At 38.8% G+C, this 27,593-nt stretch overlaps 1 protein-coding gene and 1 long non-coding RNA gene across 2 annotated transcripts; both read left to right on the plus strand.

Annotated features, from left to right (window-relative positions):
• Positions 1-701: 701 nt before the first annotated feature.
• PI15 (peptidase inhibitor 15) lies at positions 702-27,465 on the plus strand. Its single transcript, XM_053996598.1, has 6 exons — positions 702-834; positions 1,376-1,717; positions 16,942-17,060; positions 17,288-17,420; positions 17,586-17,701; positions 21,519-27,465. Exons 2-6 carry the CDS (start codon positions 1,445-1,447, stop codon positions 21,652-21,654), a joined length of 777 nt encoding a protein of 258 aa, XP_053852573.1. The 5' UTR covers positions 702-834; positions 1,376-1,444; the 3' UTR covers positions 21,655-27,465.
• On the plus strand, positions 2,299-3,000 carry LOC128817782 (uncharacterized). Its single transcript, XR_008440285.1, has 2 exons — positions 2,299-2,382; positions 2,753-3,000. It is a non-coding gene; the product is annotated as an uncharacterized LOC128817782 (long non-coding RNA).
• Positions 27,466-27,593: the final 128 nt, after the last annotated feature.

Consider the following 27,593-nt stretch of genomic DNA (forward strand, 5'->3'; position numbering starts at 1 on the left):
CGGGAGCTTTCGGTCCCGCCGCTCCCGTAGCTTCCCACTGGCACACGTTCAGGTAACTGCTTTGGGACAGCCACGACCGCCCGGAGCTCTGCCGGTGCCTCGGAGGGCAGAGGGCGAGGGAGGAGGAGAAGAGGGCGAGCGGAGTGGGACCAGCCCTCGGGCAGCTGCCGTGCCGGAGATAGATGGAGCGGGGCCGCTCGCCCGGGCTGCCGCTCGCCCGCTGCCCGGCGGGGACACCGCGCTGCTGGGACGGGTCGGGCCGGCCCGGGCCGGGGGCACGGCGGTGCACGGGTTCCGCTTCCTGTGTCCGGGACAACAAACTCAGGTTTAGCAAACTCTGTGCTCCACGCTGCGCCCTGGGGGCTCGTGGAGCTGCGTGAAACAGCACTTCCCGAGCCAGCATGATGCTCGGGAAAAGAGGAAAAAAAAAAAACAGCCACGGAGGGAAAAAAGGAGGTAGGAAATGCCGAGTAGAGAGTCTTGCACGCTGCCTCTTTGTGCTGCATCAGCCAGGGGTGTGACTGAGTCCCCACAGCACCCACCCTCTGGGGTGCCACCCAATGGCTGCCGTGTGCTCCGCACAGCCCCTCCCGCCCGCCTCGGCTGAGCGGGACCCGCCGGGACGCTGCCCGGACTGGCTCGCACAGGCTGTAACATATAAAGGCTGTCAGCAGCTCCTCTGGCCAGAAGCTTCACAACCAGCACAGTTTTGTTCTTTGGGGGGTTGTAATAAGAGACACTTCTTCACAAAGGTTCATATCATCACATAGGAGAGTGCTGTATATACTGCGAGAACAATAGACTCTGTTCTTTTTTTCTTGGTATTATCCAGAGGTAAGCCATTCAGTTCCATAAGTTTGCTTTGCATGCAGTTTTATCAATGCTCATCACACTTGGTGAACTTAAGATTTGAATGCTATTTCTAAGATGTCCTGCTTTCATGCTGTATATGCTTTCTTTTGCCTACTGGTTTATCTCTGCCACATTGTGTCAAAACAGTCCATGCCGATGAGGTAGGCATAGCCTAAGATGTATTTTTAATTTCAGTGGAAAACATGATGTGAGGTTTCTTGCAGTCTCCCTGTTTAAGATCTATAGTGTGGTTTATGGACTGAGAGGGTGTGATAGCGCTCTCACTATTTCAGGAATACTAGCTCTGACCATGTACTTCATAATGATACTTCATTTGGTGTGTTGTAGTAAGACCATCATCACTTAATACAGTTATTGAAAATTGTTCAGCAACACGTGTTCTGCCTGGTTTGTTTTTATGGTTGAGCTGACAGAATGATTTTTCTGGTCACAGCCTGCTTGTTCACTTTGTCTTGCTACACATATGTACAGAATCACATCTTTGGTATCTTTTCTTCTACAGATTTGCTTTCTGCTGCCCTGACTTAAAGCAGAGTACCTCTGTGGCCTATCTGTCTCCTTTGGCCCCAAAATGACAGTAATTGCTGCAATCAGTTGTTCTCTTTTATTTTCCCTTCTCTGTGAAACAAGTGCATTAGTGTTACCCAACTCCACTGACCTATTCCTGTCAGACAATAATTTCACTGACATCAAGACGGCTTTGGCAGCTCATCTGGACTCTGCAAAAATTCCCAAAGCCAGGCGGAAGCGCTACATTTCTCAGAATGACATGATTGCCATTCTTGATTATCATAATCAAGTCAGAGGCAAAGTCTTCCCACCTGCTTCCAACATGGAATATATGGTAAGTGGACTGTTTATTTCAGAGTAAAACAAACTATAAATCAGTGATCTGATTTTCTTAAACAAATTGTAATGGTTAACTAAATAATTTTTTTAATCTATTACTGCTTACTAAAATGTTCTGTCCTTACGTTTTTCAAGCTGCATTAACTTCACCAAGCAAAAGCTGAATACTGAACTCTGAACCTCTTACTTGCCCTGTTCAATTTTCATTTCCATGTGTAGTTCTAATGAAATAAGTGAAGTGGTGAGTTAACTGCTTGTTGAGCTGAGGAATGGTATGTGATCACATGCAAACCAAAGTCTTTAAAGTGCTGCTCATTAGCCCCATAGTTTTTGTGGAGTACACTGAAAGTCATTGCCCTGATGTGGGCAAAAATACACCCAATCAACATTTCTAATTTATTTCACACATTATGTATAGAAGCAACGTGGTAAGACTGTTTGCAAAGTAATTCATCTGATGCACTGTTTGTCTCCTGTTCTTGTGTTTTTCTTACTGCATGTTGTTTGTTTACACCTAATACCTTTATCTTTCCATCAAATGCAATGCTGATTTTAAATGTTTCTCTAATATGTAGGATTTCAATGTGCTCAAAAAAAGTATGTGGCAAGCACATTTTCTCATTGTTTGAAAATACTTACGGGAAATATCTGTTCCTGCAGGTATGGTGGAAGTTACACATTCACTGTGATCTCATACTGCTTTAGCAGTACTGGCTAAAGTAGTGTTTGCTACTTTGTGTTCCAGCTTTGCATACATGCATAATGTGGGCCTCTAATATTAAACATAGGTTGTCCAACATTTTTTTTTTTACGTTGTGATTAGGGTATTCACGCTATTTTGAAAGTACAGACAAGTTGTGTCAGCACCATAATAAATGCTTAAAGACACAGTTTCTCATATGACAGCAGACAATTAATAGGTTTGAGAAACAGGACGCCATCAGTTGACATAAAAAGGGGATATCAGTAATAACAGCTCCTCCTTTGTAGCAACTAATGACTAACCAATGTGGACATGTTTCTATCCCAGATGTTACCTAAATCTGGATTTCATCATATAATCTGTTCAGCACATCCCAGCAGCACCTCAGAATGCATAGTGCTCTCAGAATATTGCAGGATGAAGACCATAGGCTGAATTTGAAGTCTGGTTAAGTGGCAAGGTCAGAGACAGAAAAGCCAGAGCAGTCAGAAGTCAAGATCAGTCATCATTTTCATTGCTGTGCTCTCCACTGATGTTTCCTTTGATTCTGTATAAATAAACTTTGTTGTAATGTCTGAGGGAATGGCAGCCTACCATACCCTTCCTTGGCTTGTATCTATTAGAAATGTGCTCCTGCAGTTTGCTTAAGTGAAGCCAGCACCCTGTCCTATTCCCAAGGGTTTGTAAGTGCAGTGTTCTTAGCCTGTTCAGTAAAGAACCCTTGTAAATAGAAAGCAAGCTTCCTGGATTAAATCTATTTTATTGAACTCATATACGTAAACTGCCAAGATTTTATCTATATTGGTGGGTATTTCCTGCAGCTTTGCTGCAACATAGATACAAAATCAGGATTGGAGTCATGCTCTTTACAGCTAGCATGCTTTTCTTTTCATTGCCTTTCTTACTATTGCTTTTGCCAGTAGCAGCCAGCCATAGGATGTACCTATGTTCCTGACAGCATCAGCCCCAACAGCAGTCTCAAGTGCAAGGACTGAAGGCTTTCTTTTAGATTTGGTTTTCCAGTCTGAAAGTACTTTGTGACTTAATGCTGCAGAATTCAGACCAGCACCTCAAGCTATGTAGGTAATGATCCAGAGTGAACTTGAGCTTGAATCCCCAAGTGGCAGCCACCTCTCTGCCACCAATTCTCTTTTAAAATTGTATAAGTCTGTGATGCTCAGTGAGCAACATCACACATGGTGTGCTCTGCCATCTGTGTTGTGGTCGTGGCACTATCTCTGGAACTTCTTACCTCTCCGACTACAGAAGGATTTTGGTAGGGAGGCCTTGAAGATGACGTGGTGCTGTAAGCCGTACTGAGACTGGAAACACCATTATCAGTAACTGAGTTGGCTTTGTCCATTGTTTGGTCTCTGAATAATTTCAGTGTGTGGCGCAGCATCCATTGTATCTTACAGGGACATGAGGTTGCTGCTGCTATATAAAAAAGATGTTATGTTTCTCAGTACCTATTTTCATAAATAAGACAACGAACACATGGTCATTACCAGCAGACAATGTGCATTTGTGCTTGAAAGGACCTTACAGAGTGTGTGTTCCTTTCCTGAATACTATGGAAAAGTTCTGGGGTAGTGAAGAAAATGGCCTATCCCATTTTCCCTAACAATGACTAAAACGGATGTCACATGTTGGAGAGCTGGAATTGCTTACAGATGCAATAGATTGTGGAAATCTTTTTAAGTGTGTTGAAACAGAGAAAAACTAAGCAGTTTTGAGGTGCTAGAAAAATATTTTTTTCATCTTTTCTATGTTCACTGTCATAGTAAATTGTGTTTTGTTGTTTTTTCCTAATTCTTTTAGGAGCTGTTCTTCTTATTAATTACTATATCACATTCTCACTTCTGTACAGTTCCATTTGCTTTTATTTCTACCTCCCTGGTGGGAATAAAACCCCTTCAGGGTTTGCTTGCATGGTTTAGTTCTTGTGATTCCAGTTCTCCACACCCAACCTTTTTTGGGGCTTTTCCACTTGACACGTTCTGTTCCTCTCCCTGATCCGGTCTGCTTATCACATGTTCAGTGCAGTTTCAGATACTTCACACTCCTTGGGCGTTATTCTCTCTGTCCTTTCTGTCTAGAAGGTTTATGTACTGTAGGACTTTGGATGAGAGATCTGGAAGAACAGCTTTAAATGCACATGGGTTAGGCAGGGGAAGTTCAGATAAGCAGAGCTGGTAAGTGTTCTAGTTCTCTTTGGGAGTGGTGGGTCTGAGTGCTGGCCCAGCCTGTAACATCAGGCGTGCAGCTCCCCATAAAAGCAGACAGCTGGGGAGTCAAACATGGTGGGAGGCATTGTATCAGTCCCCAGTGAAAGAAACTGGTGTGTCTTGTGCCAGTTACACTTTGGTAAGTCTTTCTGTTGGGACATTGGCACCCAGTGTGTTAGATTTTAAAGTAGTCCTCCTTTTGGTTCTGGTTCTGGAGTTGCTGATGCCTTCAACTGGAAGTTTTTCTGCAAATAAAAATCTAGTTAGTGTGTATGTGAAGGAAAATGAAAGAAAACAAGAACTTCCAGGCCTATTATGCAGAATTAGTGAGTCTTTTTTTTAATTGGGACCTTCATCTTCCTCATCCTAAGAAAGTCTTTGCTTGTGCTTTAAAAGCTGAGGGCATACCTGCAGAAAGAAAGATGACACCCTACTTTTGGCCTGACAAAGGGTGAAAATCATCTTCTTTTCTTTGCATATTTTTTGTGGAGAAAGCAAAAAGATTCCATAAAATTCATGATTCAGAAAAAGTGGCATGTAGAGTTGCCAGCAGCTGTCTAGTCTGAAAATTATGTACATCTGTAGATCCAGTGGAAGCATGTGAATAAAGAAATCCCTTTTTCTGAATGCTAATTCTGTACTGTGTTGCCTTTCTGGAACATCTCAGCTACTTAGTAGGCCAGTAAATATTTGCAAGATGTTGCCAATTGAAACTTGAGTCTTATAAAATATCTTTTAGTGTGCATTGGTACTATCTTTAGGCTTCTAAAACATTCATTCATGAAATATCTGTTCCTATGAGGATCAAAAGTTATTTTTACCTTTCCTACAGTCATCCCCACTTGAGGCCAGTTTCTTCAAAGTCTGTATGGTCTTTGTTGTATCCCTCATCACTGGGTTTGTGCAAAAGCTGGTCAAGCAGGTGCTTGTGTACAGACATGCTCTTTAAAGCTTTGCATGCTGAAGCAGTAACTTATATAAGTGGGCCTTGATGAGCACTGAACACGATCCTCCATTGCATTCCCATGCAAAATGGGAAAATCTGTTTTAGTTAAGAGTTCTTTCTTTAAGGTGGTCTGAAAAACTTGTTGAAGAGCCATAGCAAAAGACAAGTCATGAGTAGTTTCTGCTGGGTCTGCAAGGATGAGTCCTGAGCCTGATACGGATCAACATAATTATTAGTTGACTGGCAGTAGCATGTTTCAAGTATAATAAAGGGGGCAGGATTGCATACTCAAAAACATGTTTGCGGAATGCTGGCTGAAGATTTTAAGTGCAAAAAGTGCTCTAGATAAACTCGAGCCTGCTGATGTACCAAAGATGTTCAGACACAGTTTCAATTATTTTTTGTTCAGTAACTGCACTTTTATATTTGGCAAAGTCTGCCTCTGGTTGAATTTTGTCACTTTGACTCACTTTGTAGAACTCAAAGTAGTAAAAGATTTCCAGACTGGCCTGAAATTAGTTAGTTTAGCTACCCAGGAGTTATTTTGTGTTTCTCATGAGCTGATGGCATAGGAACTGGAAGAGAATGGAGAATTTCAGCATATTAATTTCTAGTAAATCCACATAAAAGACCATAATAGACTAAACAAAGGAAAGGACCTATTGTTGTAGAAGAAAAGTAGTTGTGTTCAAAAAGAAGCTCCTGTAGTCCTGTGAAGGAGTCCATGTGTGTCATGCTGGAAATATGTGCGTTCTGTGTGGCCCAGGAATGACTCTCTTTGCCAAGGTGATGTGTTTGGATACTTCCTGTCCCAGAAAATTTGCAGGTAACTTCCAAAGTCAGGTCAGAGAAGCAAGGTCTAACCCAGTTAGTGCTCACAAATGCAAATAACTTCCTTATTATTTCACTTCTAAGTTTGAAAGTCTTGATAAAATTCTGTTGCTGTCAAGGTGATCTTAAAAATATTCTGTGAATATGCAGTAAGTGGTGGGTAAGACAAAGTCAGAAAAAACCCAGCAAACCTACTTCAGCTTTCCAAAGTTCTGCTTAATACCAAAAACCTTTTGTATAGACATGGAAAGAGTGAGTTAGGTTTTCTCTCCAATTCAGTAACATTTCTGGTAAATAAACTTCTGATAAATAAACAGGTAAACCTGTTTACCTTTTTTTTTTTTTTTTTTTTTTTTTTTTTACTGTTTTCATTGTGGTTTCATACAGACCATTCTAAATCTTTAAGGACATTTTGTTCTTGAGTCATTTGCTCTGGCTTATTTACATGGTCCCACTGAAATCATACATCTCTGTGAGTAAGGATTGCAGGGCTAGTTCCTTCAAGATTTATGTCTAATGAGTTGGATAGAGTCTCTTAATTCATGTACTTTGTCCCTGGCCTGTTGCAGGACTTCCTTCTGCATTACATACATATGGTTTTCATCTTGTCTACTCTTGAACACATATAGTGATGCTGTCTCAGTCACATCTCTTGGCAAATATTTTACCTTAGGAATAGAAATTATTTCCAAATGTCTAACCTAAGTATTTCCCTCTAAAGCTCAGATAATTAATCTTTATATGCATTTTTAAACTGCCAGTAGAATTTCTATCCTTTTTCATTTCAAAAAATTACTCTTTACATATTTACTGACAGTTTTCTTGGCCTTAAGATGCATATTATCTTTCCTTAATTTGCATGTGCATGTTATTACAATACTTCTGCATATTGGATCAAATTACAGTTGCACTCCATTTACATTTCCTTAGTTAAATTAGAGAACAAGACCCATAGATGTCAAAGAAGATTAGGCCCATCATTTTAATTGTGCATGTCTAACTGCCATAATGCAATGAAGAATTTACTGTAGAAATTACTGGCAGCATACTTTTTCCATTCAGTAGCCCTGTTCCCTTAAATCCTGTATATATGGTAAAGTTTGAAATAAAGTAATCAGATCATGAGTCAGGGTACAAAGTCGATATGCTTTTCATCACGTCAGAGCGCAAAATAAATGCAAATATGGTCCACCTCAGTCTTCTGGCAGATGAGAGCTCAAGATACTTGAAGGTTCTCCACTGTGGGCCTCCTGTCCCAGTCTGCCATGGCTTTTAGCTTGCTCTATGCTGGGAATTCACGAATGAGGTAAGAACAAATGAGAATGGGTATAATGGTGGAATATGTTCACTGGTTCCAGTTTCTGCCTCCTACCACTTGATTTTCTGTTTAGCCAATTAAGTATGTCTCTTCTGCCTGGTACCATAACCCAGCACCAGGAATGTCTGAAGATCATGGGCAGATGAATTCTGGAATAGTGATCCTCTCAGAAAATTAAAATAATATGGAGGGAACTGATGTGGCTCTCATGGTTACAGTTAATGGTGTCTGTCTGCATCACAGCCTGGAAAGGAAGCAGTTGTTTCACAACAACAGCAACTCAGCCTTTTTCTGCAGTGGAGGCACAGCATGGCAACCAACAGAGAGAAAGCAGGAGTAAATGGAACTTACTTTCTGCTGATTTTGGCATAATAGACTTACCTAGCTCTTTTTTGCCTCACAGGTGAGTTTAGCCGCTTACATATTTCCTAGTGCACCAGTGTCAATAATGCAGCACTGAACTACTTGGCTATCACTGACATGTAGGGTGTTGCCCATTTTTCCTGCAGTTTCACTGACAGAAAGCTAGAAAAGCCTGTTCAGTCTCAGTAATTGGTGTTCATCTAGGGTCAAATCCAAGTGAATGTTACCCATAAGAAGTACAAAAGCCATCTGTTATGTTCAGAGTGAATGATAGAAGACCTGTTCAAGAGTGGAATGGAAAAGACCCTTCCTGGAAAGCATTCCTTGAATAATCTGAAGAACTTCCTCAAAAATGCTGTTATTGATAAATTTTGTGGAAAAAAATGACTGTGTTAAACTTGATTTGGTACTACAGCTCTGTTCCAATGTTTTATGCATAACAATTTTGAAACATCTATCTTGATGGTGTTTTAGAAAAGAATATTTACGTTATTTAAATTTAGTGTTAGCAGAAAGCCTTCTAGGAGTTTAAACAAACAAAAAACAACTTAGTAAAGTCTCAGATAGAAAAGCAGCCTGCCCAGAGGCCTCAGAATTAGACATTCCTTTATTATTAAATGTGGCACCTCTTGAACTTCTTGGCTAAAAACAGAGACAGGGCATTTTTCACAAGAATCTTGATCCAAAGTACACAGTGCTTTGTTTCATACATGAATGGAGATGATAGTAACCTTAAACCTTCTCAACGTTTTTGTCCTCTTTCTCTACCTGAAAAGATAAATAGTCTATCACAGGTCTGTGAAAATGTGTATCCTAAAGGCAGCAAAAGATGGAAGCCCCAGGATAGCCCTTTGCTTGCTTTTTGTGCACTGATTCCTGTCTTCAGCTCAGGCTCCTCCATGTATAAATGCATCTGCAGGTACCCTGGGATGAGGTTTGAGGCCTATTTAAATGAAACTGACAATTAACTGGTTTTGCACAGCTATCTGTCAGTGATATTTGTTAATCTGTATCAAGAGAAAGAATCTTAACTTGAGCTTTCTTTTTCTGAGAATAAAGAACTATTGTTCTTATTCTTTATTCTGCAGAAAGAGGAAGCTTCTATGTGTTTTCTTTTATGTCATGCTGTCATATCTTTCAGCTAGAGATACTTAGAAAATGTATTTTCTTTGAAAACTTTTAAAGAAATTAAGAACATTTTTTCTTTTGATGGAAAGCTTCAGTGGTTAATAGAAAAGCAAAAAAAATTTCATTCACATTTTGTGTTTCTAAGAAAATGCAATTTGTTCTGATCATATTTAAAATGATAGAGGTCAGACACGTGCCTTTTCAGACTTCTGACCAGTTGTGACATGGAGCTAGAGTTTGGTCCTTTTTGTTACCACTTCTAAGATAAGCTGTTGCCAATTAAAATATGCCTTGCAGTAGGTTAGAAAAGCACTGAATATTTTAAGATATATAGCTGTTATATTTGACTTTTCCAAAAACTAAACAAATAATAGCATATCAGGGAAGCTTATTGTTATTAAATCTGACAGCATACCAATTTTCTTTATTTCTTGTTGTCTAAAGGCCTGATGCCAAAAGTGAAAGGAAGTGCAGACAACTTTTAGAAGAAAGAAAATTGACTACTAACAGTGGTAAAGCTTCAAATGATAGCACTTTGTTTGCACCGCATAGACACCCAGGAATATAAACTTCTTTGTAAAACACAGACTTGAATTTTTATAAGAAAAGTATTTCTGGCAGTGAGGTTTCTTGGGAATATGTCTGGTGATGCCTGCATTAAACCCAGACCTTCGAATACTGAGCTCTTCAGAAGTGTGACTCAGATGTTTGGAGGTTTGGATATATGAGAGTAAATTTACTATAAAACATTGCACAGCTTTACTTTGAGTTGCAGTGGATTGTTGGACAAGCCGCTTGATGTATTAACCTTCTGTTTATTTTCAGAAGAATGACATACAGAGCTGTGATTCCCATCAAGATATTTTTCTCTAGAGGGTAGACTGGAAATTTTCTGTGTAAACTTTCTAATTATTACCTAATGCACGTGAGAAAGTACCTGGATGTGTGGTAGGCACCAATTACAATATACATATAAAAATTTCTAACAGGTGGCTGTTGAGATAAAAAAAACCAAAAACATATTCTTAGAGAGAGAGAGAGTCTAAAGTCCAAATGATCTCAGAGCCTAAATAAATATATAAAGTTTGCCACATCTCTCTGTAAGTTCCAATGAGCTCATATGTTTTCATCACACAGTATGTATTGAAAAAAGTGTGAGCAAAAAGACAAGGCTCTGTCAGTCATTCTGCTGTAAAAGCATGCAGGCAGAAGGGCTGTTGGGTTGTTTTATTAAGCTTTCTGCCAGATTTGGGGTAGTGGACGTGGTGGGAGGTCCTGCAGAAAGTTTCTAAACTTGAAAATGCTACAGGTCTGACTATATGAAAGAGAAGGGGAGCGAAGGACTCCTGTGTTCCCTGTGCGCTGCTGTGGGATGTGAGACAGCCGCCGCACGCGCAAGTGGTGTGAGCGGTGCAAGGCTGAGTGACCCGTGAGGACAGGACCTGTGTGTTCCAGGGTAGCAGCCTACATCTGCTAATCCACTCTGGGACTTGCATGAGCAGCTGTGGAATGCAGCTGCACAGATGGACTGGACATGTTGGATTTCATCCCTTGGCTTCACAGTGTTTTTATCACAGGAAGAAATTGCTTGAGTCAAGGTTTTCTTTCTTGCTTGCTGCCATTCTGGAAGTAAGAGCTTTTGATCTTCAACTAGGCAAACAAAGAGAAGCAGGGGGCTACTGGAGAGTAAAATAATATGTTTGAGGTGGAAAGGCTAATTTTTTAACTGATCATTGCTAAAAGAAGGTCGTACTGGTCATCTTTCTGAGATGCCTAAGAATTGCCGTAGATCCGTTTGTGTGAAATACTAATATGAATATCACTAATATGAATCCACAGTAAACATATATAAATGAAAAATAAGATGCCAAGACTGGAAAAAAAATTGCCACTTTTTATTGCTTCAAAATGTAGCAGTGTTGCCATGCAACTCTCTTCAAATTGGATATCCCAGTATTTCATTTGCCATCTCTTCATGTAATTGCACTTATGTAAAGAAGTTGTTGCAGAAGGGAGTGGTCAGGACAGTGAACTTCACCTGTTTGCTCTGGATTTGTGTTCACATCTCTACCCAGTGTTTGTCACTTCAGCTCTACAGTTGATGGCAGCCAGCTGAGGGTCTGGTCACACCGCTGCTGTCCTGGCACTATGGGCAGCAGCCCTGACTCAGGGAGTTCCTAGGAAGGTGGTGAGTGACCAGGGTGTGTATGTTTTGCTTTAAGTTTTACCATTGGGAAATATGCATAGTATTAGCTTAGCTGATATGTAATTAAAAAGAAACCCACAACAAACAGACCAACCACAAACAGTGAGGTACTGAGGGCTGCTGCTGGCATTTAATATCCAGAGGAACGCTCTGCTGAGGTTGTCTCGTGCTCTTTTGCAAGTTAGGAGAGCTTGCCAGTTACTGGCAATAAAAATGAGCTGGGAAAGATTAAAGATCATGATGGCAAAAGAAGAATGAAAACACAGGTTTGGATTGCTTGAGTGTTTTACAATGATCATTAGCACAGTCCTTAGGCTACCAGGTAAAAACATATCTTTATGGATTCCACAATTAGCTCACATCTTCTATCTCACAGTCTGTCTGCTGGCACTGTCAGGGAAGGAGCACTCCTACTTATTGCATTTTTTTCTTTTTTTTTTCCTGACAATGAGGGCTGTAAATTTAAGTGCATCTATAAACATCCAGTTTACCTACAGATATCCACACAGAAGGGGAAAACGATGAATACAGTGTATGGCTGTGTATTCTGTTCCCTTTGCATTTAGATCACAAATTCTTGCTGTTGCCATTAATAGTAATTTCGGAGTACTTGCAGAGGTGAGGAGAGGTCATTGTCATTTGAGTGATTAAGTTTGTCTCCTAAGACATTTGTGGAGCAGTGTCAAGAAAAAACTGCTCCATTTAAATGATTGAGGACTGCAGTTCTGCCTGCAATGAAAATGAGCAGAACCATGTTTCTAAGTTCAAGTTATAGTTCAAAATTGTTATGTACACAATTCCTCAAATTAAAACATAGGTTTCAAAGTAGGAAGGGAATAACCAATTATTTTTCAACAAATGTTGTGAACAGATCATTGTAATATTGTAGTTATTTCTTTTTCATCATCAGATTGTTTACTCAGCTTCACCATTGTTTTAATACCTAAGAGCATAGTTGTGACCAGGACCTCCTGTTCCAACCAAGCACAAAAAGACAACTTCATCCTTTTTACATGGAAATTATCTAAGAACAACTGACAGACAGCTATAGAAACAGCTATAAAAAGGAAATGTATGAGGGAACTGTGATCCACAATATTAAAAGGTTATCCTTGGTGAAGGAAGCCCACTTTTTGTGCTTCAAGAAATTTCATTCAACATGAAAGATACTCTGTTTTACACCCTATTGCTTATTGCACATTTTGGGGATTAAATATTTTACTATTTGTTTGCCGAGGGAAAAAAAACAAAATCTAGGGTGAAATTCTGACTCACTGGCAAAATTCCTGCTGACTTTATTAATGCTAAGATTTTACTGCTAACTCTCAGCAAGCACATGCTGTGTGAGTACAGAGAGCACCCCAGAGCTGCCTCATGAAGTGGTTTCAGGTGTTGAAACTCCCCATGTAGAAACACTGTCCTGATCCTTGTGTTCAGACCTCTTGGCAATTTTCAAGTGAGATGTAGTTTGGAAGTGCTGTTTTGCAGGGAGCAGTACAGAGAGCACAGTCAGAGAACTTTCTAGGAAAATAATCTTTGGCTCAAGAAAGAAAAATAAATTGGCCAAAGGATGTTCATTTCAAGTTGTCAGTGGAAGTGTGGTGACAGGCTTTAACTCTATTGTGGCTGAGTTAGACCCAATTGAGAAGTGGGAAGGTTTCCATGCTGGACCAAAGCAGTGATCTGGAGTTTGGAGATCTTTATACTGGATAGAACGTGACTTCGTCCTCAACTACTTGCAACCTAGCAAATGAAGATTAGCTGTCCCCAGGGAGTGGATGTTCATAGTTTGGCACTGGGACAGCATTTCAGGATGCTTCTTAGATCTTAGAACCCACTGAGTATGGAAATCTTTCTCCTTTTTCTCTTTTACAATTTTGTGTTCATGTCAGGGAGCTTTATCGGATGTATTTAATAGGAACACTGGATTGCCCATATTTCAGTTTGTAATTTTGTTTATCACTCTGTTTCTTTTAAATTCTTTGCTAATTAGCTTGAGCTTTTTAATTTCTGTCCTTGTAGAGAAACTGTCCCTCTCACTTTCAAGTTACTTCTGTTTCTCTTTTTAGGATCTATTTGCATTTCTTGGTATGCTATTTATCTATGTACATGTAATGAAACCACATGGCTTCAAAATCCAAATGTCTTTGCTCTGTTCTCTTACATGCCTAAAACAGGGGACTGAACTGTGATAAAAGTTAGTACAACTGTGGACTCAGGATCAGACATTTTTTTTGAAAGGGTGAACTAATGTCACAGGCTCTTATAATATTTTGGGTCATTATGAGATAATATTTTTCACCTTCAACCTTTATTAGTTGTTTTCCTTTTTATAGCATCATAGAATGATTTGGGTTGGACAGGATCTTAAAGATCATCCAGTTCTAACCCTCCTGCCATGGGCAGGGGCACCTTCCACTAGACCAGTTTGCTCACAGCTCCATCCAGTCTGGCCATGAATGCTTCCAGGGATGGGGCATACACAACTTCTCTGCGCAACCTGTTTTAGTGCCTCACCACCCTCACATTAAAAAATTTCTTCCTAATATCTAATCTAAACTTAGCCTTCTTTAGCTTTAAGCCCTCTTGTCCTGTCTCTTGATTCCAGTGTGAAAAGTCTCTTTCCAGCTATTTTGTAGGCTCACTTCAGGTGCTGAAAGACTCTATAAGATCTCCTTTATGTATTCTCCTCTTCTGGTGACCATCTAGAGCTAGTCCTAGCTCATCTGAAAAAGTGAAGCAAAAAAAAAAAAAAAAAACCACACGGAGGTGAGGCAATCAACTTCTCCCATGAAATACAAGTGATTTATATAGCAGTAGGGCACTCTATAGAGGCTTTTCACCAGTCTGCTAATGAAAGAATGGAGGAAATTTAATGAAGCTGCATATGCTCCCCTCCCGCTTACTTCTTACTCAGTAATTTTCCTTCTCTTTGTTCCTATTTTTTTTTTATGTTTGCCAAAAATTTGATCTGTCCAGAGAGGGATCAAGAGTAAATAGATAATGGAAAGCAGAGTGTACTATACTTGACAAACTCAAAACATTTTAACTGAGTTAGAAACAACACCTCAAAACTTTACCAGTCCAGTGCTGCAGATGATTCCTGATAACCAGAAATGAAGCTGAGGAGAAGCAAAAGTGAACTAGAAATGCCCTTGCTGTCCAAGGCAGGGACTGTGCTTTGTTTAGAGAGTGTTAATAGTGAAAACCTAGTCCATTCTTCACATTTCTTTGAAACACCTAACATGCTATTTTGTGAGGCTGTTCAGTACACAAAAATGTGCTGGGTGGAAGTCAGGATGTTGGCGCTCTTTGTGCGAATACAGTGCACGTTTAGATTACTGTGGGAGTGCAGACAGGTCACTTGGGAGCAAGCACGCAAACCTCATGTTCAGCCTTCTGGCGGGAGCACTCGTGCCAGAAGTGTGATTAATCCCAGCACAGGAGGGTGTTTATGGGGTGTCACAGTCCTGGCAGAGCAGCCCCTTATGGATGCACACCAGGCAGCTGTGTTTGGACCCACGCGCTGGATCCGCGAGCTCCTCTGCTCCCCTGGGCCTGGGCAGGCTCCAAACACTGGCTGTGGCCCCAGCCTCTCAGGCACACTCCCCAGCCACTCTTTTATGTTTGTACCTACTCTTTAAGCCCTCTTTTTGGGGCCACTGCTGTACCACAGGGATTATAAAGGGGTTTTTATACACTGGTCACATGCAGCTAGTAAACTTAATGGCAGAGATACAAAGCAGAAGAAATGTCTATGCACAGTTTTCTTCGCCTTGGGCCCTAGAACATATCCTGGAATTTGGATTTTTTATCTCTAGCTCTTCCAAGAAACTCCCATAATTTTTCAGAGCTGAAATGTGTTCCCTGACTTGAAGAGTATTCCTTTGTAGCATGCTTCTTCTTAAGTCTTCTGTCTTTTGTCCTTGTACTAGCAATTTGCTTTGACTTTGTCCTGGAAAATTTTATGAATGGGTGTAAAATTAACCTTCTCTTCTTTAAGCACCATCCATTTTACCATCCCTAAGGTGATTCCACTTGAATGGAAAATTATTTATGTTAAGGAGTCTTACTAGTCTCTATTGCGCTTCTTCACCTTTAATCGAGGAGGTACCTTATCCACTCCATATTTGCAAAAGCTTGGTTCAATGGTCTAGCAATTTCATAACATTTACTAAATTTTGTCCTTCTCACTAAGAGAAATTTCACAAAGTAGTAGAGTCAGGTCATGAATTATTGTCCTAGTCAGTGATCAGTCTTTGCACTCTTCAGGCTTTTGAAATTAAAATGAATTTAGTGTTAGAAATCATTATTAGCTCATAGTACAGAAAATATTTGTGATGTGGGCCACTTTATCCTTTGATAAGTTAATTTCTGACTTTGCCTCTTATTTCATGCCTCAGAGAACATACTCTCTTTCATAACCACTCAAGATATATGAGTTTGTGTTTGTGTTTAAAAAGCACTGATGGTCCGCATAAACAATTTTACCTCATTCTGTTCCGCCTTTCTACTTACAATTCACTACAACTATTCTGCACCTAAACACTCCAAGAAGGCTATTCCAAATATACATATAATTCCAGAATCTACAGCCTACTTGGGTATCCCTTAAACACTAAGATATACTAGGATTTGTGTGCACTTGTAATGTATCAGTGAGATATTCTTTATCAGGAGTTCCAGTGGTGCAGTAGGTTCTGTTACCAATATCTCTGTTATTTCTGGGACAAATCTGTTTTGCTGTGGAGAAAACAGCAGAGTTACAAATCAAGCATGTAATTGAGCAGGCAAAGCATATAAAGGAGACAGTGTTTAAGTTCCCTTGTCGTATACCAAACATTGGAGAACTTAAGAAGTAAAATTGTCTGTTCTTACAGAGCTGTTATCTTTTTAATATCAGGCAGTGAGCAATGCCAGTTCCTGTGCAGAATAAAGAAGTGAAATCCATACTGTACCTGGAAGTGATCCATAGTCCTTGCCTTTGTGGAATCCCTTTCTTGACCTTGTGACCTCAAATATGAAGAGCTGCCACACACATTGTCTCTGGCTATAGATACTCCTGAGGTCCTATTTCAAATGTGTTGGGGTTTTGTGGGGTATGTAATACCTATGCTGAATTGTTCTTCCCTGTGTTCCTCTCCTTCACTTTCTGAGTCCCAGCCAACATTTCACTCCTTTCCACACATGGATCTCATCAACACAGAAGGGAAAATGGTAGGAGAATGCCTGTTTGGTGAAGGGCTTTTCCAGAAAAAAAGGGAAAGATCAGAATACTTGGCTTCCTTTAATGGTAGGAGCAGGAATTCTCTCCAGCAATAGGGCAAATCCCACTGGATTCTGTACAGGCTGCTCCACAGTTCTCTTCTTAGTTCCAGATCTGATGTATCACAATAGTGTATTTGTGAGTTAAGGTACTTGCTTTTTTTATTCTAGCACTATAATCGTTATCTGCTTTTTTTCTGTTCTACTGCTAAGGATACTTTATTTTGTCAGGTTTGGGATGAAACTCTTGCCAAATCTGCTGAGGCCTGGGCTGCTACATGCATTTGGGATCATGGTCCTTCCTATCTTCTGAGATTTTTGGGCCAGAACTTGTCTGTAAGAACTGGAAGGTAAGAGGATACCCTACAAAACAATTATTTTGTCAGCCTTTGAACAACCTTTGAGATCCAGATCTTGGGACAGATGCAAGTGTCATCCAGTATTCTATATCTATATCTATAGAATATATCTATATCTGTCAGTGTTTGTTTGGCTCGAGAATATTATTGCTTAAAACTGTGACCCTGGTGATATGAGGAGAAATCTAAAATGAATTATTTCTTTCATTTCTTTCCAGGTATCGATCTATTCTCCAGCTGGTAAAGCCATGGTATGATGAGGTGAAGGATTATGCTTTCCCTTATCCTCAAGATTGCAACCCTAGGTGCCCAATGCGATGTTATGGACCCATGTGCACCCATTACACACAGGTTATATAAATTTCCTCTATTCAAAATCTCATGTCCAAAGCTGAACTTTCCTATGATGTATATATATCCCTCTCTCTCAAATAAATGTATGTGTTTATCTATAAATATATGTATATGTATATTCCTTTTCAATTTGGACTTCACCAATAATAAATATTTATTCAGATGGTTTGGGCCACTTCCAATCGTATAGGCTGCGCAATCCACACATGCCACAATATGAACGTCTGGGGATCTGTTTGGCGGCGAGCTGTTTACTTGGTATGCAACTATGCCCCAAAGTGAGTTGCTCTCTTTTATTTTTGTTTATTTTTATACTTTGTGCATGTTTTGGTCCTCTCATAGGACTGCTTACTCCTTTTTCTGCAGCATGACCTCTCTGTGCTTTGTCTGTGGGCTGCTCCTTTGTTCAAGCTTTCCATCTGAACATACAGAAATGTATGACTTCGGTATACAAGGAAGAAAAGGAATCAACTTGATGTGTATGGAACAAAACAAAATGGTTTTCTGTTGTTGTTACTATTATTATTATTATTATTATTATTATTATTATTATTATCTTCCTTCTTTGTGCTGACATCACTTTACTTTGAATTCCTTATTTCTTCACTCTTTTATAGATAGGCATGGTGGACTAGACTTCCCCAGGTAAGCAATCCCACCATAGGTCAGGCTCTTGATTTACTGATGGGTGGGCCTGTGCAAATCTTATGAAATTCGGTAAGGCCAAACACACCTGGATTAGGTTAATCCAAGCACAGGTACTGGCTGGGTAGAGAATTAATTGATAACAGCTCTGAGGAGAAGGACTTGTGGGTGTTTGTAGATGACAAGCTCAGTATGACTTATCAGGGCATGCTTGCAGCCCAGAAAGCCAGCCGTATCCTGGGCATCAAAAGAGATGTGCCCAGCAGGTGATTCTCCTCCTCTTCTTGGCTCTCCATCTGGAGAGCTGCATCCAGTTCTGGGGTCCTTAGCACAAGAAAGACATGGACCTGTTAGAGGACATCCAGAGGAGAGCCACCAGGTTGATCAGGGCTAGAATACCTCATTTATGAAGGCAGGCTGAGACAGTTGGGGCTGTTCGGCCTGGAAAGGAGAAGGCTCCAGAGAGACCTTGTATCAACCTACTAGTACCTAAAGGGGTCTTACAAGAAAGCTGGAGAGGGACTTTTCACAAGGACATGTAGTGAAAGGACAAGAGGGAATGGCCTTAGCTTAAGATGGGTAGGTTTCAATTCCTACCCATCAATTCAATTCAATTCTTCCCTACCTACCATTCAAATTCAATTTTTCCCAAGACTTTGGGAAGAAATCCTTTACTGTGAGGATGGTGAGGCACTGGAACAGTTTACCCAGAGAAGTTGTGGACTCCCCATCCCTGGAGGTATTCAAGACCAGACAGGATGGAGTTCTGAGTAGCCTGGTCTAGTGAGAGGTTCCCTGCCTGTGGCAATGGGGTTGGAACTAGTTTATCCTTAAGGTTCCTTCCAACCCAAACCATTCTGTGATTCATTCTTTGAGGCGTGTTGCCCACAGCATACCTTTGCTTATGACCATGCTACATAATCTGTAGCATTGCTTCCATATAAAGTCCATCAGCCTAAGCTCCATGTGTGCAAATCTATCTCATCTTGCCTTCCATATTAGGCTCTGTTAAAATACAGCTCACAGACAACCATAGGTGTCCGTATATCCCATAACTTGAAGAGGTGTGTGTTAGGTTGAAATACAGAAATTAATTTTCTGCCAGCATTTCCTAGATATCATCCCAAGCTTGCCTTTGGGTGCAGAATGAGGCAGTAAAGTGTGGCTCTGGGAGAGTTTCAATTTGCGGTCTGGTTTGCACCACTGTTGCAAAAGCCACACAGACAGTGTAAGTGGCTGCTTGCTCTGACTGTGTATCAGGCAAAGACATAGTTCTGTATAGGAACCTGAATATAATTAACTGAGCATGTTTTCCATAAACTCTTGGCGGCACAGGTCCATTTGTGGTAAAGAATATGCAAGAATATGTCATTACTGTAGCTGTTACATGAGTAAAAAGAATTTTTAAAGGTTTTGCAATTGAAAAAGAGATAGGATTTAGTAAGAAATTTTACTTGGGGAAAAAAACACCTTTGGAAATCAAGGAAATTTCTCTGTCCTTTTGTCTTTAATATTTACTGGAAAAGGATGGTAAGAAATGAATGTGAGGGAGCAAAGATTAGGTGGCAAAGACTCTATCTGACTTACATCTCCACAACATGGACAAGATGAAATCAAAGCTTCTAAGATAATTTTTAATGTATCCTAATTAAAAAAAAAAAAAAAAATTATAAACTTTCTGGAATACTTATCTCATTTTCATATATAGGATTTATACATTAGGCATTTTTGGAAACTAATTTAGTGTTTGTGTATCAGTTAGCAATGAATTCATGGCATTTTATATTTTCTGAATTTAAAAGTCCCACAGTTTCTTGAACAGCGAACTAAAGCTTGAAGTTACAAGCTCTTTCTCTGTGTGAGATATTGAGCAGACCTTCTAGTCACAGGAAGTGGAATCATGATTTCCACATTTACTTCTTGCAGGGTCACAAAAATTATACTGAGTGGTCTTCCCTAGATTAAGTTTGTATTTCTATATTTAACTGAGTTAAGGACATTGGGCTTAGAGTCTTGGGCACACATGCAGAAGTCTCTTTGCCACTCAGTAAAGGCTGTGTCCTTCTGAGTAACCAGCACATCAGAAACTCCTCTAAAGAGGAAAGGAGTGAATATCACAGCCCCAGTCTGAGTTATTAAGATTGGAATTTGGCAAAGATTTAGGATTTAGAACTCCAGTAATTTTCACTGATGGCATGCTGTAACACGGAAAAATATTTCTGCTTCTGAAATGAGTGAAAACCCCCTAAAGTTAAGGAGGATAATTACAGTTTAGAAAGGCCCCAGATTATCTAGTGGTCTCACACAAATCCACTATGTGTTGCAAAGAAAATGAAGCAGAAAGCAGTTTTCAGCAAACTCTGAATTTCCATATCTGTTATCAGACTAAATATATTTCCTGAGCACTTAGTCTGCTGTACTCATTTGGAAGAGAAGTAGGAATGAGCAGATTATTTGAGATTCCTACTTTCTTCCAAGGCAGAACCCAGACCAGGGCTGTTGGTCCAGTGTTACTGGCTGGGAGGTGGGGAGTGACAAAATGTTTCATAAATAATTGCATTACTCACTGCTATTCCACGTCACATGCAAACTAAAGGAAAGTTCTCTGCTCTGTGAGACATAACATTTAAATAAAAATCTAATTTTAACTTTCTGCCTACATCATGAGTGCTACATGATTCTCTAAAAGTCTGTGGTTTAAATAAACCCCTAAATGTCTGGATGTGTTCTTCAGATGTCCCTAGATGTTTCAGAGTTACCTCTTTTCATATGATCACTCTCCAGACTTTGTACCCCTTTCCCCCTAGGGTCTATTGCACTCCTCTATTCACCAAACAGGAGCCCTCCTTCTCCTCTCATTTGCATCTGTGAGACCTCTGGAAATGCCCCAATCTAGTTCCTTTTAATAGTTTCTTATCTTCCTTTTTCCCTAATCATGAATTCAGCCTCAGAGCTTCACAATGTGAACCTAGGCTGATGCAACCTAAGATTAAGATTTCATTCAGTTTGTTTATCCATCTTCCAAGCACTAGCTTTTAAGATAACTGCCAGAGAAGAATGTGCTCAAGGAAAACCTTGCACCACTGCTCATTTTGCTATTTTTCATAAATATAGATCTCCAGTAAAAAATACTCTGTCATGGGATCAGAGAACCAAAAATCACTTGGTTGTAGCAAAAGCAAGAAGACTGGGACTTCACCACTGCAGCTAAAGGATGTGGAATGGACATTACTGGCCTAGATTCACATGGTCATTTTCCTGCTCTTTCTTGGGAACTGCTAGGTCAATGTTTATCAGTAAACTGCAGAAGTAAACTAATGTAATGTGTTTAGTAACAGAGCATTTATGGGATATCAGTGGACATATTAATCACTCAAAACAAGTATGGTTAATGACTTTTTCCTTCCACTCTGAAATTATTAAGCATTCTTTTTCATTTTTTATTTTCAGGGGGAATTGGATTGGAGAAGCACCATATAAAGTTGGAGTCCCATGTTCAGCTTGTCCTCCAAGCTATGGAGGTTCTTGTATCGACAATCTTTGTTTCCCAGGAGTAACATCAAACTACTTATATTGGTTTAAATAAGTTAAGGTTAACATTATTTTAAAGAAAACCCACAGATGAGTAACAAGAACCTTGTGTATTAAATTTTGCACATATTATATATAGAGAGATATTGTAATAATACTCTGATATTTTCTTTTTGTATGCTTTTCTATAATTAGCTTTCAAAGTACAGTATAATTTGGTTTTAACACTTTGGGATTTAAGACTCACATTATCCCTTTTAGATTAACATTTTGTTAAAGGAGAGCAAACCCATTTTAATCTTAGCAAGTATAGCTTCCTGAACATTAGATTATATTAAAAGCACATCAGAAGATAGAATATTACTTCCTTTTAAAAACAATAGCTCTAGAAAGAGAAGGGTCATTGGTTAATACTGTGCTTTAAAAATGGAGTGTGACATGCAAAGGAACAAATTGTCCTCACACTCCCAATAGTTCCTCCTGTTTACACCTGTGCTTCCACCTGCAATATCAGCGGGACACTGAGCAGAGGAAAACATATGTGCAAGAGAAACTGCAGGATATTACCTACCTCATGCACAGCATCAATTCATTTATGGTGTTTCGAGAGTTCAGCACATGGCTGCTGCTATCACATGTCTGTGTGCAGACAAGAATATTGAAGAGGATGAGGAACCACACAGATAAGATGCAGTGGCTGTTAACTCATGTGCATAAAGTCTTATCTAGATAGAAGGCTACATCACTGTAAAAATACTGATATAACAGCACAGCTTGACTCTACCTTCCTGTATTTCTGAACACAGTCATAGTTCTATAATGGTGCTTGGCAGGAGTATATTTATTCTTTTGCAGGAAGAAATATATTGCTACAAAGCAATATCCATCAATACATGACATCCATAGTATTTTTTACACTATAGGTTTACCAGTATATATGTTGTCCCTCTGACTGAAATTCAGTTGAGAATCAGGAGAGATCAGACCTAAAAACAGGTAGGAAGATTTGTAAATAAAAGACTTCAGAGATCTTTAAAAATTATATAGATTTGTTGCAAAAAATCAAAATTTCTAAAGTCATTGCTAGTGCCATTAAAAATATATTGCACTGTTTCCTGAAAATATCTGTGTGCATTATTAAAAACCAAATCTGCCAAAAATTTTCTGCCAAAATCTGGATGCCTTATAGGTTCCTAATAGAGACATAAAAACCAAAATATTATACAGGTACTTTCCTTGAAAAACTGATTATTAAAATTAAGAGATCAAATGTCTGCCACTGTTACTAGGTCATTGAAATAACCTTGAATTTTGGCTTTATGTTACAGGGCAGAATATACTCCACTTTAAATATAAGTGTTTAGGCTGATTGCACTGCTACATTTAGACCTCTGAAATTTATGAACTTTGAAAAGCAATACTGAGTAGAGTAAGTGGAACAACAGAGGATAATTTCACTAGAGCTACATATGTATGTATCTTTAAGTCACTAATTCAGTGTTTTTAGGGTATTTGAGATAGTCTGTCACCAGAATATGAAGCAACATGCTGGTGAAAAAAAAGAAATATGAAAATTTGAATTCTTCACATTAGTTATTCTTTTTCTCCAGCAAGGTATCTGGAACAGGCTGTATAATGTATGAAATGTAGCAGCCCCTCTCTATCTGTCTGCACTCTGATCCCTCAGAGAACTTCAGCAGCTGATCTATGGCTCTTCAGATATTTCTGGTTAGTGACACTTCTGTATCTGACAGGACAAGAACTAGACAGGCATATTGCCTTTAGTTGTGTCCATGTTGTGAAAGGATAACTGTAATATTCTACTAACTTTTATCCTAACAGGTACAATATAAACATTTTTCCTTTTGTTTTCAAAGGAGTTTGGACTTGAACAGTACTCAATCAGTCAAATACTTTGGCAGAGTAAAAGCCAGTCCTATTTTGGGAGTGAAAGACAACCTCTTTGCATTATCTGTGTACACACTGAAGTAAATGAGTGAGACAAAACTATTTGGTGGGTGACTAGCCCCTCAGCCAGCGCAGTTTTTGACAAAGATGCAGGTGAAAAATGCATTTTTGTTCTGCATAAGAAATCTTCTATAGAGGTAAAGACAGAACAGTTAAAGCAGTGCATCTAGCCATTTTCAGTATTTTTATTTTTGAAATACAAATCGGAAGCAGAGCATAAGAAAAAGTTCAGGTTATGCCATGAAGCCTACAACAGTAGGTCTTACAATAAATGACTATGCACTTTGAAACTTGCAACTTGTATGTTATATGGTACATTTTCCAAACAGGACTAGACATTGTAAATTAATTTATAATTCTGTAATTCAGCTGAAATTATTATCACGGGTATATATGTTATCGTATCTGTTACTTTTTAAGTTGCTACAAATACCTTGATTTTGTGGAATATTTTGTTTTCTGTGAATATAGAAAACTTTGCTTTTAACAAATAGGTATGCAGGTTTTTTCACAACATCCCATAATGGTGCTAAGGATTAACTATTGTAATCACACTGTAATTGACAGCAGCAAAATATGATCTGGAAATAAGCTATGTCATACGAGCAGCTCCTGATAAAACCAGCCATAAGCACTCAAGCATTAGCTGAATATTTTTTCTTTTAACAGAGAGGATTATAGATCATCAGATATTTGATTGCCACATGAAATTTCCGCTTTAAAGTGGAAGGTCTTTCTGTATTGCCTATTTTAATTGCCCCAGTTTCTATTATCTTTTTGCTCTTGGGCCAGGTAATGACAATGCCAGTAAAGCTCTATTTTGATTGCCAGTGCCAGTGCTTCCTGACTGACTACCTGACACGAAGTGCTGCTACAAGAAAAGCACTGAAATACACAAAAGACTTCAGATGTCTTTGGCAATTTTAATACATGCTGAGCTTGATGAGTTCAAGGCCATGCTGAGGCAAACCATCTCCAGCTGCTATTCTGATGGCCTTGAAGTACTAATTTCTTCTCAGCAGAGGGGTGTGCCTTTAAAGACAGAGAAATTAGCTCAGACTTCTGTTCTAAATATAAAATTGTAAAAGTATGCACAAGCTAAAATAAGGCAAAAATTATTTTTTGTCAAAATACTATGAGAGGAATAAGACTAAAAATGATATAACAAAATTGATATAATTAATTATTGAGTGCAGCTGTTTATAATAATATCTGCTTGTGACTTTTTGCCTCATTTAAACATTTAAGGTGATGGGGAGCCATTGATACCTTTTGGTGCTAACCTCTGTTCTGGTGCTGAAGTTACAGATTATTTTTTATGGAAATATTACCATATACACTCCAGTGTTTGTGAGATCTTTTTCAGCTAAACATATAACTTGCCACTAGGTCAGATTTGCTTTCAGAGTTCCTTTTTATGGTTGTTTCAGGCTCTAATAAGAGTTTTATATGCATCAGAGAGGAAAATGTATTCCAGTTCAAAACCAAAACAAACAGTACCCTCCCCTCCTCACAACAGGCAAGTGCCTGTGGAACAAATTACGGGGAGAGTAAGACCTCTGAGAGTCATGACTTCAGATTGATGCTGAGCAAGTTTTAGTGATTCCAGATCATCTCTCTGAAAAATAAATGACTTCAGAAAATCCGGGCTTGACCTTGCACACTTATCCTTGGTATCTAATCTTTGAGATCAGTTTTTTTTCCTGAATTTGAGTTGAGTTTGATCAAGTCAAGTGAAAACCAGAGGAGTTTTAATATAACTTCTGTAGGAATGAAAAATTGGATTCCATGAGAGCTTTGTGAACAGTAAAATTAGACTTCATATGCCATGCCCTATTAATACTGGGAAATACTGTGGGGCTTTGAAAGAGGAAGCCTCCCAGAGCAAAAGTATTGTGACTGCACGGAAAGAAATATATCTGTGTCTATATCCATATCTGTATCTGTAGGCAGGTGGATAGGTGTATGATAGGTGATAGATAAATAAATTTATACATTCTCCCAGAGGATCGGGTTGCAAGCATCGATGCCCTCTTGTGGTTGAGAATGCCACTACTCATTACCTAGGAATCCAAGAGGTTCTAGGTTTTTTTGAAAACAAACGCAAATCTAAAGTTTTTGGCCTTGATTTTAGAGACACATGACTTTGTCTGTTTCCTTTGAGAAAAGAGGTGCAGTGCACAACTCTTCCATTTCTTAGTTTTACATGATTTGTAAGTACAGAACTCAATTACAGTTTCATTAGCTGGTGACTACCTAACATACAGAGTGTTATGAATATGAGGTAAAACAGAGTTATTCAGATGTCAGAAGAATTTTTAGAAGTGTTAAGTCAGATATACTACTTAAAAACCAGGGTGTGGGAAGCCTCATTACTCAGATACTAAATTATGATGATCCCTAATAAAATCTTAAAGGCCTGAATTACTGTTGCAATCTGCCCATTATTGGTAAGTTTTCAAGATAAGACTCTTACTTTCCTATTCCAGAATGAGATGATCTTGGAATCCAAGCACACAAAATTTTTGTAGTGCTTTTTAAAACTGCAGAATTTAAAATTGCTCTAGTGCTCTAGTTCTCAGATGACACATATTTGGTCTGGTGGTCTCAAAGTGCACAAACTTTCTTGTTTAAATTTGCAAGAAGAATGTTGAAATTCTATCAATAGAAGCCTGAAATAGCAATAACCTTCTCAATCTGCTTTCTTTCAATAGAAAAGAGTTGAAAAAATTAAGAAAAAATAACAATTACCCATCTGATTGATTCAACAGCCTATCTGGTTAATTCAAGAAATGATAAAATAAATTGATTTCAATACTTTCTTCCTGCTTAGTTTTCATTTCCTAATTTACCCTCAGGGTAGAGTTATTTTCTGTTAGAAAAGAATTACAGGGCAAAGCATTTTTGAATTCACACAAGTCAGTGGAACAGATAGAAAGTTTTGATTGTTATCCACATTCTGTAGAGTTCCCCTGAGTGTGATCTGTGAGAAATCCAGACTGAAATGGTTGCAATTCATTATCTCCTTCTGCCAAAAGACAAAACTCAGAGTGGAAGAAGAGTTTAGCATGTTATCATTGAGTAATAAGATTGTAAATTCTTTAAAATCCCTCATACTGAAAGTGCATATAAATTACAATTAGGGTTATGTTGGCCAGCAGGAAAGAGAGGGAATATCTTGCAGGTTATATGTTTAGCTCACAACAGCAATTGTCATTCAAATCACTGGCTGTTCATCATGCTGCTAACTCTACAGCTTCAGTAGACCATCCTGTAAGTCGGGAAGTATCTTAGATGTGATGTTTAAAGTAATAAAATTCTTTCTTAAGAGTGAATGGTAATGTTGAAATCAATAACTCTTAGGAGTTAAACAGCTTTGTTTCAGGTAGGGCGCTCTAATGTAATTGAAATGGTGCTTAAAGGCAGGGTTCATTTAAGAAGCTAACCATCTATAGATGTTTTTTTCCATATGCAACAAGGAAAGACTTTTCTGAGGATTAAAGATGCTTGGGATTAGAAAATAAGTCTATTTCTGTGCTTTTTTATCTGAACCCATGTGAAAAAAATGTTCAGTGTTTATAGAGTAAACCCCACCCCCCCCATTATATATTTTCATTTTTCTTGTTCAGGTTTTTTTGATAATTGTGTGGGTGGGGTTGTATCTGGTTTTTTGGAGAAGAAAGCTTGTTGTCTAACATGTGTTGCAGTGAACTTTCCAATGTATCATTTCTTTCCGTGTTGTCATATGACACTATATATATATATATGTTATACCTGAGATATAAATTTGTATCCCTGTTTCAACTTCTAATGCTACGAAACTGTACACCATTTTGATCTGTTTTGTAACATCTATGCATTTAAATAAATAAGTAAAATTATCAATATTTACAATTTACGTTCTTTTGAGACATCTCTTGTTGTTTCCTTTTTCCATTTGTACCCTGAAGAAGACAAGTTTTCAGGGAGACAGTAAAGGACAGATCTAAACTGAATTTTAATTCAGTTTTAATATATTTATATAAG

Source organism: Vidua macroura, chromosome 1 (assembly GCF_024509145.1).
Source record: "Vidua macroura isolate BioBank_ID:100142 chromosome 1, ASM2450914v1, whole genome shotgun sequence".
Classification (NCBI taxonomy): domain Eukaryota; kingdom Metazoa; phylum Chordata; class Aves; order Passeriformes; family Viduidae; genus Vidua; species Vidua macroura.